This window comes from Cervus elaphus, chromosome 18, assembly GCF_910594005.1.
Source record: "Cervus elaphus chromosome 18, mCerEla1.1, whole genome shotgun sequence".
NCBI classification, from domain to species: Eukaryota; Metazoa; Chordata; class Mammalia; order Artiodactyla; family Cervidae; genus Cervus; species Cervus elaphus.
Window position 1 is genome coordinate 116,651,875 of NC_057832.1, and position 15,619 is coordinate 116,667,493.

Sequence of the window (15,619 nt, forward strand, 5' to 3'; positions counted from 1 at the left end):
CTCAAAGTTTCCAGAAAGAAAAAGTATATATAAGTGATGAAGGAGGTTAGTTTCTCTAGGGGTCTTGGCTTAGTTTCATTAACAGATAGAAAGCATACGAGTTTATTTAACAAGGATTTTACATGATGTGGGAACCTTCATGATGAAGTGAAGACCTGAAGAAATGCTTAAGTTTCAGTGTTTTGATGCTTGGTTTGGTGAAGGGCAGAAAGTCATGAAAAGATGGGATGACAGTGTGAGCTGAGTGGAGTCAATCTTGAAGGTCTGTTCTGCTCTTCAGCTGCCCCTCTGCCCCTTTGTCTTTGGAGATGGTGGGGGGCGGGGTGGTAGTTTGGTTGCTCAGTTGTTTCTGACTCTTTGTGACCCCATGGACTGTAGCCCTCCTGACTCCTCTGTCCATGGGATTCTCCAGGCAACAATACTAGAGTGGGTTGTCATTTCCTTCTCCAGGGGATCTTCTCAACCCAGGGATTGAACCTGCGTCTCCTGCATCACAGGCAGATTCCTTTCCTCTGGGAAGGAGGGGACCTCACACGAGAATCTCCTGGCCTGCTTCAGAGAAAGCCCAGGAAGTCCTCTGCACCTGCCTTTCCTCACATTCCTTCGGCTGGAAATACTCAGTCTCCCAAGGTGTCATATTTGGGGTGGCACATGCTGAACCCCATCAGTGACATGCACGATGCAGTGATCAGAAAGCTTTAGCTTTCTCAATAACAGCGCTGAGCGCCTGAAGACAGTGGAGAAATGCCTTTAAAATTCCCCACGGAAATAATTTTCTGGAGTGTCTCAATTACATGTGAAAGCTGAATAATGACTCTTCAGAGGAGCAGGGATTTAGGAAGTTGACCTCATACATGCCTTTTCTCAAGGAGCTACTTGTAACATGTGCTTCATGAAAATGAGGGTGTAAATCCAAAAAGAGGGAACATCCAAACTCAGAGAGGCCCAGGAATTAAGGGACTTAATGTGAACGATGGACAAAAGGAAGCCCCTGCAAAAAGGGCAAGAAAGAGGCCCCCGACCAGCAGCTGAGCAGCTGCCCTGAAAAGACCCAGCGTGGACGGCAGCGGAAGGATGGGGCTCTGTCAGGCAATGCCCTCAGGGGACAAAAACGTGACTGATGGACTGCTGATGTTTCAAATGTCAGGAATTTTTTAAGAAGAGTTTTTCTAGTGTGTTGGCGGATTTGTGAAGAATTCATGACAGATACAAACAAAAGTAGGCAAATGAAAAAAAAAAGTAATTCTAGGGAAACAAAAAATTATACAAAACAAGAAAATATAATTAGATTTCACTTCTTGGCTCATCAGTGAATAATACATAGTCCTGAAGAAGGGGCAAAAGTGGAGGCAGTGACAGATTTTATTTTCTTGGACTCCCAAATCACTGTGGATGGTGACTGCAGCCCTGAAATGAAAAAATGCTTGCTCCTTGGAAGGAACGCTATGACAATGCCTCTGCTTTTTAATATGCGGTCTTGGTTTGTCATAACTTGTCACTTTGCCAGCAAAGGTCCATATAGTCAAAGCTATGGTTTTCCCGGTAGTCATGTAGGGATGTGAGGACTGGGCCATAAAGAAGGCCGAGTGCCAAAGAATTGATGCTTTTGAACTGTGGTGCTGGAGAAGATTCTTAAGAGTCCCTTGGACTGCAAGGAGAAAAAAATCAGTCAATCCTAAAGGAAATCAATCCTAATATTCATTGGAAGGACTGATGCTGAAGCTGAATCTCAGATACTTTGGCCACCTGATACAAAGAGCCAACTTATTAGAAAAGACCCTAATGCCGGAAAAGGTTGAAGGCAGGAGAAGAAAGGGATAGCAGAAGATAAGATGGTTAGATAGCATCACCAACTCAATGGACACGAATTTGAGCAAACTCCAGGAGACAGTGGAGGACAGAGGAGCCTGGCGTGCTCCATGGGGTTGCAAAGAGTCAGACATAGTAACTGAACAGCAACAAAAAGCCCTAAAGATATAAATATTGTATTTCAATATACCCCAAATCTGTGATTTTGCTATTTGGGAAGAACAGGGGGTTAGGTTTGTAAAAATGCTCAGTTCTCATCTTGCATTCAGGAAAGTCAGTAGAGACTATTTAAAATGCATAAATTAATAAACAGCTAACAAGTGTATTTTAGAAATTCAGGGATACAACAAGACTTGTCACTAAGAAATTGGGTTGGGTGGGGGAGGATGGATCAGGGAATGGCATTTTGCTATATTTCCTTCTAGCACCACTTGACTTTTAAAACCATGTACATGTAATATTTTGTTAGAAATTGAAATTAGGCTTACAATTAATGGCTTCCCATCAAGAAAAAAATATCCTTAGAAATCTTGAAGGCAGAATCCCATGCTAAATAATCACAGGTGAGATTAAAGTAATTGCCTGTTAAAGAATTTCTCGGAGTGCATTTTCTAGCAGTGATTGACTGAGGTTTGAAGTGACCTACTCCCCTGCACCATCTGGAGGTATCTCCCTGGTTCTTTCTCCCACCTGAGATGAGCCCAGCTCTTGCCCAGAAGGTACTTTAAAAGCTTCTCACATGATCAGCTGGTTTCCATGCTGGCAGAACCCTCAACCTCACCCCAGTGGTTTTGCTGAGACTTTGTTGCTGTCTGTTGCCTCTGCCTGGGGTTGGATCCCTCACCCCTGTCCACTCTGCCTGGGGTTGGATCCCTCACCCCTGTCCACGGCCTCTTTATTCTGTTACTGTGGACCAGCCTGTTCCATCTCAGATGTTCTGCTTCACACTTCCCCTCTCAGTCTCCATCCTTGCCCGCTCTGCCTGTCCATGCCGGCCGTCCCACCATCTGCCATGGAACACGCCTGCCATCCAGCGAATCTCGCTCCCAGCTTGGTGTTCTCAGCCAGTATCACTTCACCCTCGCAGCTCTGACCTTGAGAACAAGTACAGATTGCAGCCATTTCAACAACCTTAAGGGTATAAACATCATCAGTCTTGCAGATGTGCAGCATCATTCAATGAGGTCTCTGGGAAATCATAGGAATTAAGTCATGGATAAGGGAAATTATGGTTTGCCAGTGGGAGCTGTGTCCAGTTACAATAGGTGCTAAAGCAGTGTTCGCTTTTATTTATATTTATTTGGTATCTTTAATACTCTTGTTACTGTAAAGTAGATTTTTGTCCCATGAGGGCTTTGCATATAGAGTGGAATTGGATATAACTTATCCAATTGTTTCACATATCCATTGATTTAATAATTATTTATTGAGTACTCAATATGTTGTGGAGCCAAAGGTTACAGAGATGAAATGGTTTTCTCCCAGCTTTCAAGGAGCTTACGGTCAGCTGGGAATAATAGAAACAAACAGTAATAATGCTCTAATCGCCATGCATCAGAGAGTGCAAGGAGCACTAGAAAAAGCACTCATGTTATTTTGTTTTAGCCAGAAATCCTGAGACTGGGCAACAACTCACGAGAACAGAGTCTCATAGAAGTTCATCAGGGTCTGGAGCAGTGGCACCCAAACTTTCTTATTATGCTCCTGCTCACTGAAGCCTTTAACCTCACATCCCAAAAAGCTTACTCATGAATTCTATCCATGTTCCACTGTTCAGTTCAGTCGCTCAGTTGTGTCCAACTCTTTGCGACCCCGTGGACCGCAGCACACCAGGCTTCCCTGTCCATCAACAAGTCCCAGAGCCTGCTCAAACTCATGTCCATTGAGTCAGTGATGCCATCCAACCATCTCATCCTCTGTCGTCCCCTTCTCCTCCTGCCTTCAGTCTTTCCCAGCATCAGGGTCTTTCCCAATGAGTCAGTTCTTTGCATCAGGTGGCCAAAGTATTGGAGCTTCAGCAGCAACAGTCTTTCCAATAGATATTCAGAACTGATTTCCTTTAGGATTGACTGGTTTGATCTCCTTGCAGTCCTAGGGATTGTCAGGAGTCCTGTCCATGTTCCATTAAACTCCTATATTATGTACGTTATCAAGTATAACTAAGATAAATGTTTTAAAGGATAAGAGTTTTTTTAAAAAAATTCTAAATAGAATTTCTGGTCTCCTCTGCTTGTGCCCCAGTGGCTCTCTCCTTCAGCACCTCCCCAGAGTAGACACCTCACCTGGCCCCACCAGTCAGGTCCAGGGTAGAGTCCTCATTGTTACTGATAAAGAGTCTGCACTTAGACATCAACAGAGGACTGAAGAAAGAAGATGTGGTACATATATATGCAATGGAATATTACTCAGCCATCAAAAATAATGGAATAATGCCATTTGCAGCAACATGGATGGACCTAGAGACTTTCTGAAGGAAGAGTGAAGGAAGTCAGACAGAGAAGCAGACTGCAGCCATTTCAACAACCTGAAGGGTATAAGCCCACCAGCCTTGCAAAACATATGGCATCATTCAATGAGGTCTCTGGGGAATAATAGGAATTAAGTCATGGGTAAGGGAGATTATGGTTTGCCAGTGGGAGCTGTGTCCAGTTATAATAGGTGCTAAAGCAGCGTTCGCTTTTATTTATATTTAGTTGGTATCTTTAACATTCATGTTACTATAAAGTAGATTTTTGTCCCATGAGGACTTCATGTATGACTTCCCTTACATGAAGAATCTAAAAAGACATGATCCAAATGAACTTATTTACAAAACAGAGACAGATCCACAGATTCATACAATGAGCTTATGGTTGCTGGGGAGGAGGGGAGGGGGGAGGGCTAGTTAGGGAGTCTGGGAAGGTCATGTACATGCTGCTAGGTTTAAAATGGAGAACCGACAAGGACCTACAGTATAGCACAGGGAACTCTACTCAATGTTATGTGGCAGCCTGCATGGGAGGGGTGTTTGGGGGAGAATGGATACATGTGTATGTATGGCTAAGTCCCTTCACTGTTCACCTGAAACTGTCACCACACTGTTAATTGGCTATACTTCAATACAAAATAAAAAGTTTTTTAAAAAAGAATCTGGATTTAGTCAATTCATCCAGAGATGAGGGACAGCCCACCAGCAAAGACTCCAAAGATGTCACGTGATCAGCCAGACATTTCCGGAAGAATGACTAGTAACCGCCATTTGTACACGGCATACTTTCCCTGTGAATGTATCCATCCCAGAGACCGAATTAATTCAAAGTTGCTTAGTGAGCACAGAGTGAGAGCAAATGGAGCTGTGGTCTGTCGGGATATTTCTGCAAATGAGAATTAACAGATCAAACTGTCCTCCTCTCTGGAGATATTTCTGTCTGAATAACCAGCGCTGGACCTCAAATAAATACTGACATATTTTGCTTTTAGCTTTCCTTTTTTTCTAGAATCATTTTAGACAGCTACCCTTCTGTTAATACAGCACCACATCAGAAAATAAGAATGCATTTGATTGGATGAAAACTTGAAAATGTTAATTACATCTCTGTCCTGGGGATTCAGCCTAGAGAGACAGAATTGCTTGACTTTCAGGTTGACACATGGCTGAAGACTGACCCTTGGCGGCTCCTAGGTTGTTAAGGGGCTCTCACCCATTAGGCAGGCTGAATGCTGCTGGCCCTGGGCGCTCTTCATTCTAGCCTAAAACTCTGATTGGTGAGAGGGTTGCAACTTTAGTTTTTATCTTCAGAGACCTTCATTTTCAGCTAGCTGGGAGAGGTGAGGCTAAACTCGCCTCTCCAGACTTGAAAGCAGATCTTGAGCGGGAAAGAGGGCTCAGTGCTCAGATGATAGCAATTTAAACAATAGTTAAGTTTCTTTCTTCTGTGGTATTTGTCTAACCAATGTTGTATCACATCCTTCTTCCTGAAAGGAAACCAGTCTATTTTTCTCCTACTGAAAGCAATGATATCACAATTAAAAAAAAACAAGAAGAGCTTAAAACTACACTAAGACTTTTGGTACACTTTCAACAGTGAACTCTCCACCACCACTGTTTTTACCTTAATGCAGACATTTGCAAACTTGTTTTTCATTGACTTGTTGTTCAGTCGCTCGGTCGTGTCCAACTCTTTGCAACCCCATGGACTGCAACACGCCAGGCTTCCCTGTCATCCACTATTGGAGTTTGCTCAAATTCATGTCCACTGAGTCAGTGATGCTGTTTATTTATTGCCATTCACTTATCTAGATGTCACTGTATCCTAGATGTCCTAAGAAAAAAGTAAATAACATCAATTTAATGAAGATACTTTATTATCTCATTATATAGCAACATTATATACTTAATTTGAATTTATGGCATAAGAGTAGCAGTACCAACAAAGTTAATTCTGTTTAAGAATAGCAGTTGAACTTATTGCATATTTGTATAAAAGGAAGGAAAAATATGGTTGATAGAAACTAAGAAAGTGAATGTAGTTGATTCAGTGTGTTCTTTGAAGGGAAGATATGGCAAAAGTCAATTTTAAAAAACAATATGTTGTATTTTAAAATTTTTATTTACTTATAAATTAATTAATGTTTGGCTGTGTTGGGTCTTTGTTGCTGCTCAAGGGCTTTTATCTAGTTGTGATATGTGGGCTTCTGTTTGTGGTATCTTTTCTTGTGGCTCATGGGCTCTAGAGCACGGACTCAGTAGTTGTGGCACACGCGGTTAGTGGCTCTGCAGCATCTGGGATCTTCCTGGACAGGGGCTTGAACTCATGTCCCCTGCATTGGCAGGCAGATTCTTAACCACTGCACCACCAGCTGCTCCTGCTACTGCTGCTAAGTCACTTCAGTCGTGTCCAACTCTGTGCGACCCCACAGACGGCAGCCCACCAGGCTCCTCCATCCCTGGGATTCTCCAGGCAAGAATACTGGAGTGGGTTGCCACTTCCTTCTCCAATGCATGCATGCATGCTAAGTCGCTTCAGTCATGTCCAACTCTGTGTGACCCCATGGACAGCAGCCCACCAGGCTCCTCTGTCCACGGGATTCTCCAGACAAGAATACTGGAGTGGGTTGCCACTTCCTTCTCCATGGACCGCCAGAGAAGTCCCCAAAATACCTATTTTAGATGTTAAAAAAAAATTTTCCACTAGCAATTTATTGATCTAGTAGGCTTTTATTCAGTGATTCATGAATCAGGCGACTTCCAACCTAGCAGGGAGAAAGGAGTTCTGAAGAGCCCTGCAAGACGAGAGGTGTTATGAACCAAAGGGAGCAGGAACCGGAAGTTACACTGGGCGTGTGCTGACTGGCTGAAACAGGGTTGCAAACACATCAGCAGAGGGAAGGCCTAGAGCATCAGGGACCCTTAGCTGAGCAGGCCAGTGCTGCCGGGGTAGCCTGGACCTTCCTTCTCTGGGCGAGCTGAGCACAGAAGCTCAGTTAAGTGCTGGTTTGCTGACCCAGGGGTTAGCAAGAGTGACTCCATCTTGGGCCTCACCTGGTGACTTTAACATAGGTTTAATACTAAAGGTAAAAGCTTTAGTAACTGTTTTAAAGCATATTCATGTATTTTAGTCCTTAGCTGTGCTGTCAAATGCATTCAGAAATGTGCACTTCCTAAAGGAATTTCTCCCCTGGAGATAAAGTCAGCTCTTGGTGGGCTTCCCTGATGACTCAGCAGTAAAGAATTTGCTTGCAATACAGAAGCTGCAGGAAGCACAGGTTCAATCTCTGGGTCGGGAAGATCCCCTGGAGGAGGGCCTGACAACCCACTCCAGTATTCTGGGTCTGAAAAATCCCATGGACAGAGGAGGCTGGCAGGCCACAGTCCATGGGGTCGCAAAGAGTAGGGCATGACTGAATGACTCAGCACGCAGGCACACTGCTCTTGATGTCATATTAAATGCTTAGTCCACCTGTTCTGATGGAATGGCGGTCCTCTAGTTTAGTGCTTTTATTTTGTCCTGTGAACTGCCTTTCTCCTGGGGCCACTGCCTACAACCAGGCAATGAGTGGAGGGGGTGAGTACAACGATGTCTGCCTCATGAGTTCAAGGATAGAGGCTGATTGTAAGCCCTTCAATGGGCTCAGCTCAGCACTCCCGCCCCCACAGAACAGCCACAGGTCACAGACTCCACAGGTCCCATGGAGTCCCCAGAGAGGAAGAGGCTGGGGAGGGGACCCCCCCTTTACAGCAACTTGCCTGTGGGGCTTGGAGCAGGAGGGGTGGAGAGATGACTGGCCAGGTCATCCAGGCTTTTTCCCTAGCTCCTCGCTCAGCCGGGCTTCTGCACTCCCCGCGGTTGTATTTCTGCTTCACTTGCCCTGAGGTCAGAGCAGCTGCTGGCTGGAAGCAAGCGTTGCTTATTCCAAGACAAAGACAGATGAGAAGCAAGAGCAGGATACCAAAGACCCCTTCCTAGTCGGTCCCTCTCGGTCGAGTCCAGATGCTTCTTGCATCAAACATCAGCCTGGGGACTTCCCTGGAGGTCCAGTATTACAACTTCACCTTCCAATGCCAGGGGTGCAGGTTAAATCCCCAGTCAGCGAGCTAAGATCGCACAGTCCTCACGGCCAAAAAAACCAAATCATAAAACACAAGCAATATTGTAACAAATTCAATAAAGACTTTAAAAATGGTCCACATCAAAAATGAAAAAAAAAAATAAATAAATAAGCCTGAGTTCAAAACAGCCACATCCACCCACCATGTGAAACGAGGGGCATCACTCCATTTTCTCCTCCGCTGATATGTACTCCTGAGAGTCCCTTCAGGATGCCTCTTTAAAGGATTTATCCGTCCTTAGTCAAATATTTTATATAAACACATAAAACTTTTGGAAAGTCAAAGATATGTTTGTGGGGATTTTGTGCAGTGTTATTCAGCAGGAAGAGTGGAAACAGGGGCTACTGTCAATGGGATTGTATTAAAACTCAGAAAGTGGCTCTCTTTTCCATCAGTGCCATGACCAGGTGTAAATTATGCTGTCCTCTTTCTTTGTTCCTTCCACAGGGAATTACTGGAATGCGGCCTCTTTCCCAAACCCATCATCCTACCTGCACTTCTCCACTTTCCAAGGGGAGACCAGTGCCGACATCTCCTTCTACTTCAAAACGTTAATCCCCCGGGGCGTGTTTCTCGAAAATCTGGGGAACACAGATTTCATCAAACTCGAACTGAAATGTGAGTATGCATTGTTTGTCAGCTCATGAATAACTGCTCTTGTCACTTCAAGCTGATCTTAACCTCGATCACGTAATTGGCGCTAGAAGGTAGATGCACTCCCTGAGAAAGACCTAGATTCCTGTGCTTAGATGCTCAAAGGATACAGTCACAGACAGAGCTTCCCACAATGCTGTTCTAGGAGGACGAGAGAGGACAAACTGCCCTGATAAAAGGGGGGAAGAATGTGTATTTTTATTGAAGTCTAGTTGATTTACAGTGTTACATTAGTTTCAGGTATATAGCAAAATGATTCAGTTATATATATATAGCTTTTCCAATTCTTTTCCACTATAAGTTATTACAAGATATTGAGTATAGTTCCCTGTACAATAAAGTAGGTTCTCATTGTTTATCTATTTTATATATGGTAATGTGCATCTGTTAATCCCAAACTCCTAATTTGTCTCTGCCCCTCCACCTTCTCTATCCCCTTTGGTAATGCTAAATTTATCTTCTATGTGTTAGTCTATTTCTGTTTTGTGAATAAGTTCATTTGTGTATATTTTTTTAGATTCCACCTATAAGTGGTATCGTATGGTATTTGTCTTTCTCTACTTACTTCACTTAGTATTATCCTCTCCAAGTCCACGCATGTTGCTGCAAATGGCATTATTCCATCATTCTTTTTATGGCTGAGTAGTATTCTATTGTATATATGTACCATATCTTCTTTATCCATGTCCCTGTCGATTAATATTTAAATTATACTCATATCTCGCCTATAGTAAATAGTGCTGCTATGAATATTGGGATGCATAAAGCTTTTCAAATTAGAGCTATATACCCAGGAGTGGGATTGCATGATCATGTAGTAGCTCTATTCTTAGTTTTTTAAGGAATATTTTTTAGAAAATATTTTTAAGGAATATTAAAGAACAATATTCCATGTTGTTCTCCATGGTGTCTATGCCAATTTACTTTTCCACCAATAATGTAGGAGGGTTCCATTTTCTCTGCATTCTCTCCAGCATGTATGACTCATAGACTTTTTAACAATGTCCATTCTGAGTGGTGTGAAGAATGTATTTGTTTTCTAAGGAGACAGGGTTAAGAGTAGATGGAGGATTGGGTAAAGTGAGCGGGAATAAGAAATAAGAGAATTAGGGTAACAACACAAGAAAATAGGAACAATCAGAATTAATATCTGCAGGAGTGGATGAAGCAGCCTAGACAGTGGTATGGTATTGCTATGCAATCTGGGTCTGCAGCTTTGCAGAAGAAGCTCCACATCCACCTACCTTCTGAAGGTTTGAGTCCTGGGTGATCTCACCCAGGGTGCAGAAACTACCAGAATCCCAGCAAGGGCAGAGGCTGCCTGTCTCAGCTCAGCCCTTTGGATCCCAAAGACCCTCAGAGTCCATGTGATTTGAAGTTGCCACCCGTGGAGGGCAGGGTTCGCTGCATCTGAGCAGGGCAAATCTCATCATATGGGGGACCTTTTATCCACGGGGCACGGGTGCAGCTTTGGGAATCGATGTCCACAGACCTCCAGGTCTGGTGCACATTTGCACATGCCCAGCTCCCCTGGCTGTTCCGACCCAGGAACAGCAAGAACCAGGATGGGAAGCGGGTCCGTGCCCCCGGTCCCTCCCTGGAATCCCGGCGCCCTCCCGCGTCAGAGTCCCTCCTCCTGGCCTGTGGTCCGTGTCTGAGCACCTGTGTTACTGGGTCTGGTCTGAGGATGATCCCAGACGTATTTTCCAGAAATAGCTGATGGTATATTTTCCTCCTTTTGTAGTTACAATTGCGCAATATGGCCTTTGGGAAGGGGACTCTCAGGCGGCCGTGTTTCTGCTGAAATCCTATGGGATTCTCTCTGTTAAAGGCTGGACGGTGACGTGGCAGAAGTGCATGGACTCTGGAATTTTCATTCTTAGGTTGAAATCCAGGTCCTCAGGCAAATCACTTAATCTGTTTGAATCCCAATTTCCGAATCTATAAAATGGGGATGGTAATTTGCTGGGGTTATGATGCTAGAATATAGCTACTCATGAAGCATTTATTTCAGTGTCTAGCAGTTACTGTAATTATCATTTTTCTGAGAATGCTCATTACAGATCTAGTATGAGCCAGATCTGGTTGAAAGGAAGACTGAGAATATTCTAGCCCTGGAGTTAAAAAGTAAACAAATAGAAATCATTTATTTTCATGAATTATGGACTAGAATTATTTAAAAGGGATTTCCACTTTTCATAGAAATTAATTGAATCAGAATATTTCCAGACTTACACAAAGTTGGGTTGTGTTTTACAAATATCTCATGACACAAAAGGAAAATTGACAATCACATATCTGAGTAATTCTATGAGCTTCTATAAAATTACTTGGGTTCACCCTGTCCTGTTTTATATCCCCATGTTTTGTAAACCCAGTCCTGGGTTGGAAATAAGACAAATGAAGTGTAGAAAGAGCAGGTATTTCTACTAGAGTACATGCACAGTAGAATTTCACTCATTTCTAATTACAAAAAACCTCCATAGATGTTTTCAAAGTCCTCTCAGTCTTTCCATGATATGAAAACTCCATGACAGAGGGTGGATTATAGCCTCATTTTGTCATGTGGCTCTTTTCTGTCATCTAGTTTGCTTTTGGTGAAGAAGTGTGAGACTTTCAAGGCACGGATTAGAGGTTGGCCTCTCCTTGGAGTTCTCTAGACCTTGTAATAATTACTGAGGGTGGAATCACCTTTTATAAGGTTCCCTAAATGTTAGAGATGCCAAAGGTCCATCAGTGTATAGCACCTCCATTCCGGTTCAAAGTAACTTTGGGGAGGAACAGGGAGGAAAAGGCAGGTTGGTCTGTTTGAGCAAAACCTCTTCAAAGTATACAAGAAGTGGTGCTTCCACGAAGAACATGGAGGAAATGTGGCCATGATTGAGGCTTGCTTCTGCCCCATGCATCACGTTTCTCCAGACTCTTCTGTGCAGGATACGTGGGGTGGTAGGAGAGGTGGAGAATTCTTGCAAGCCCCTCTCTCCCTTCCACGGATGAGTCACTGCAAACCTAATGGGTCCCGAAGTCAAACTTTTAAAAAGTGTCTCTACTTTTTTTCCCCACAGTTCGCTAGGCTTTCTAATCTCTTTCTAGTAGGAATTCAAATTTTGCTTCTCTTCGGGTATCTCAAAGGAGTTTTGTCACAGTTCATGTCTACACAGTGGTTTCTAGAATAACATTTCCATTAATTAATGACATTGTGGCCTTCTGTTGGAAATGGAAAATTCTTGACTCTAAGAACAGTGAGTCAGGGGCTTCCCTGGTGGCTCAGTGGTAGAGAGTCTGCCTGCCAATGCAGGAGACTCAGGTTCGATCCCTGATCCAGGAAGATCCCACATGCCTCGGGGCAGCCAAGCCCAAGCACGAGAACTTTTGAGCCTGTGCTCTAGAGCCCAAGAACCCCAACTTCTGAAGCCCCTGAGCCCTGGAGGCCATGCTCCACAACAAGAGAAGCCACTGCAGTGAGAAGCCTGCGCCCTGCAACTAGAGAGTAGCCCGCCGCTCACCCCAACTAGAGAAAAGCCCGTGCAGCAATGAAGATGCAGCACAGCCAAAAATTTAAAAACAAAGTGAAACAGGGAGTCAGTTGCACTAACTTAATGAGACACCATCGGCATCTTAATGTGCAAGTAAAAAAGCCCACGTGGTTAAGTTAGACTGATGTTACTCACTAGCATGCTCTACAGGTAAGAATTTAAGGCTGTGTTTCACTTCTTTACTATCTATATTTTTTTTCATTTGTTCAGTGGGTATTTACTGAGTCCCGACCACGTCCCAGATGCTATGCTAGGTCAAACTTCGTTAAGTCAAGCATGGTGTCTTTCCCTCCAAAGATCTTTCCGTTTGTTTTGGAAAGCAGCCAAGTCAATCAGCAGATTTGATAACAATAAAAACAGCTCAGCTCTGTTCAGACTCTCAGTGTCTCCAGCACTTTTCCAGGGACTTCACAGAGAGCATCTCACTCACTTCCCTAACCACCCTTTGGACTGGAGCACTGCCATTCGCAGCTCTGTTTTCCAAGTGAGGAAACCGAGGCACAGGGTATACGTTGCCTGGTCAGGGTCACACAGAGGGGATATGACAGAGCTGGTGCTGAACCCCAAACATTTTTTGTCTGTCCTGAGTCTGTTGCTGTTAACACCAAACCGCACCCCCTCCCGGAACAGACATTGAGAGAGATGGCTGAGAGCACCGAGGGGGCATTTAAACCCGACTGGAGTGACAGGTGCTTCCCAAGGAATGTGATGCTTTAATTAAATTGTCATGGATGAGCAGGAGGCAGGAAGGGGAGGTGGGGGCAGAAGGAAGATCTGGAAAGGAAAAATGTTACTAAAAGGAGAACACCTGTCCGGGAAGGTGTGGGGGGTTGAACCCAAGGACTCCAAGGGGAACAATTCAGCAGAGAACCCAGTGCGCTGGGAGCAGCAGGGCTGCAGCTGGACGGCCGGGCAGTGGTGACAGCCCTGAATGTGTGCTGGCCTGGGGTGGAGCTGGCTTGCCTCAACCCTGAAAGTTATGGTGAGCGGGGCCATGATCCGATCAGATTTGTGTTCTCCCGAGGAAAGATGGAAAAGCCAGAGAAGCAGCAGCAGGGACCGCTGTGAAGATGGTGCAGAGCGAACGGGAGCTGGGGAAGGTGACAAGGAAGGGTCCTAGAGGAGAGAGCTGCTTAGGAGAGAGACTCCACAGGTTCTGAGAGAGTGGTTGTGAGAGGGAAGTGGGAGGGAAGGTTCTAGAATGAAGCCAACATTTGGTTGGGATGGTTTGGACAATTGTGTGAGTAGAACAACTTTTACTAGGGATGACGGCATTGGAGGGCAAAATGAAAACTGCCTTTGGATGTTCTGAGTTTGAGGGCCCACAGGACCAAAGAATGTCTCTCCAAGTGGACACACGCAGAGGGTGCTGTATACACAAGTCTGAAGCCCAACAGAGCACTCTGAGTTACAAGCATGCAATGTGAGCAGCAGCATCACTTAGAGAATCCTCAGGAAATAAGTATGGGCACCTCAGCATGGATGAGATTGCCCAGAACAAGTGTGCAGAGAGAGGAAACCAGATGTCCAAGGGCGAAAACCACACTTCAAAGATAGAAGAAAGAAAGGGAGCTTGTAGAAGCCTGGCAGAGCAGTGGGAAGATGGTGATATCCCAGGGATCAAACATACAAAGAATTTCAAGAACAAAAAAAGTGCCTGATGCCACTGAACTGAGAGATCACGAAAGGAAGAACATAAAGGGCTCTTCAAGTTTCACCTGTAGAGGTCACTGTCAAAATGTGAGACGGTGTCTGTGGTGAGTGGAGGTGGATACAGAGATCAAGAGATGGTGGTTTTGTTCATTGTTCTTGTGAGGAGGGACTTGAGTACCATGTATATTAAAGAAAGTCTAGTAAAGAAAAAAGAAGTTAGAGATATGGGAGAGAAATGGGCTAGTGGAAGAAGTGAGGTCCCCTAGGAAGTGAGAATGAGTGAAACCTACAATTAGAACATCTGAAGGGACTGATGGATACAAGAAGAGAGATAAGCCATGGACTAACAGGTCCATTTCCAAACCAGAAATTACTTTTGATTCTGTTGTTTGTTTGCTTATTTTTTTTTTTTTGTCAGTTATTCTTGAGATGGGAGAGGAGTCGTGCTTTAGAAAATATTCACTAACAACCATAGACATTTCCATTTATTTTTCCGGAGGTCCCCATTGGGAACAACTTGACTTCCCTGCCTCCCTTTTCTGACCAAGATGCTCCCATCTTGACCTTGACCATGGTCCCATCACCAGGCCACCTCTCACTGAGCACCTGCTGTGTCAGAGGCACTCAGGTGGGTCCTGGAGATGCCAAGGTGAAGACAAGAGAACCCAAGACCCTCACGTACTAAAGGAGACACACACGCTGACTGCAGTATGGATGCGTAACTTTTATTATGAACTTTTAAGTGCCATGCGCTGCTCTAAAGCTTTTACAAGTACTAACATTTTTTAGGTTTCATAGCAAGTTTCGTTCACATTTTATAGATAAGGAAACTGAGACACACAAGTCATATGGCTGTTATTCAGATATAGTGCTTATGACCATTTAAATACAATAAATAAATTACAAGGATAGGCATGAGCTATCTTAAATGTCCAGAGGAGAGATACACAACCCAACCTGGGAATGAAGATGTAGATGAGGTGATACCCAAGCTGGGTCATAAAGAACAGGCAGAGAAATTAGCTACATGAAGAAGTAAGGGAAAGAGCTCTAGCAGGAAGGACAATGCAAACAGAAGCATAAGGATGGGGAACGTGCTGGGTGCTGGGGAGCTGCAAACATCCAGTGTTGTTGGAGTAGGAAGTATGACACAGGTGATAGAGACTTTTAGGCAAGACTCAGGCCTGATTCTAAATCTACGGCAATTTGAATATTTCAGCCCAATAGTTATTGGGTACCTACTCCAAAGAGGAACTCAAGAAGAATAAGAATGTTCCCATCCCATTGCACACAGTCTATTAGGAGAGACTAGAGTATAAAACAGTATTTTGGATGAGAGGACATGTTAATAAAATTAGGGCAATACACCACAGTGACC

At 44.2% G+C, this 15,619-nt stretch overlaps 1 protein-coding gene across 1 annotated transcript in view; it reads left to right on the plus strand.

The window, feature by feature from the left end:
• Positions 1–15,619, plus strand: part of CNTNAP2 (contactin associated protein 2) — a 2,205,784-nt gene that overhangs the window by 1,921,711 nt on the left and 268,454 nt on the right. The window contains exon 17 of the mRNA XM_043872451.1: positions 8,846–9,016. Coding sequence (XP_043728386.1) covers positions 8,846–9,016 — 171 coding nt within the window. The remainder of the gene's footprint in view (positions 1–8,845; positions 9,017–15,619) is intronic.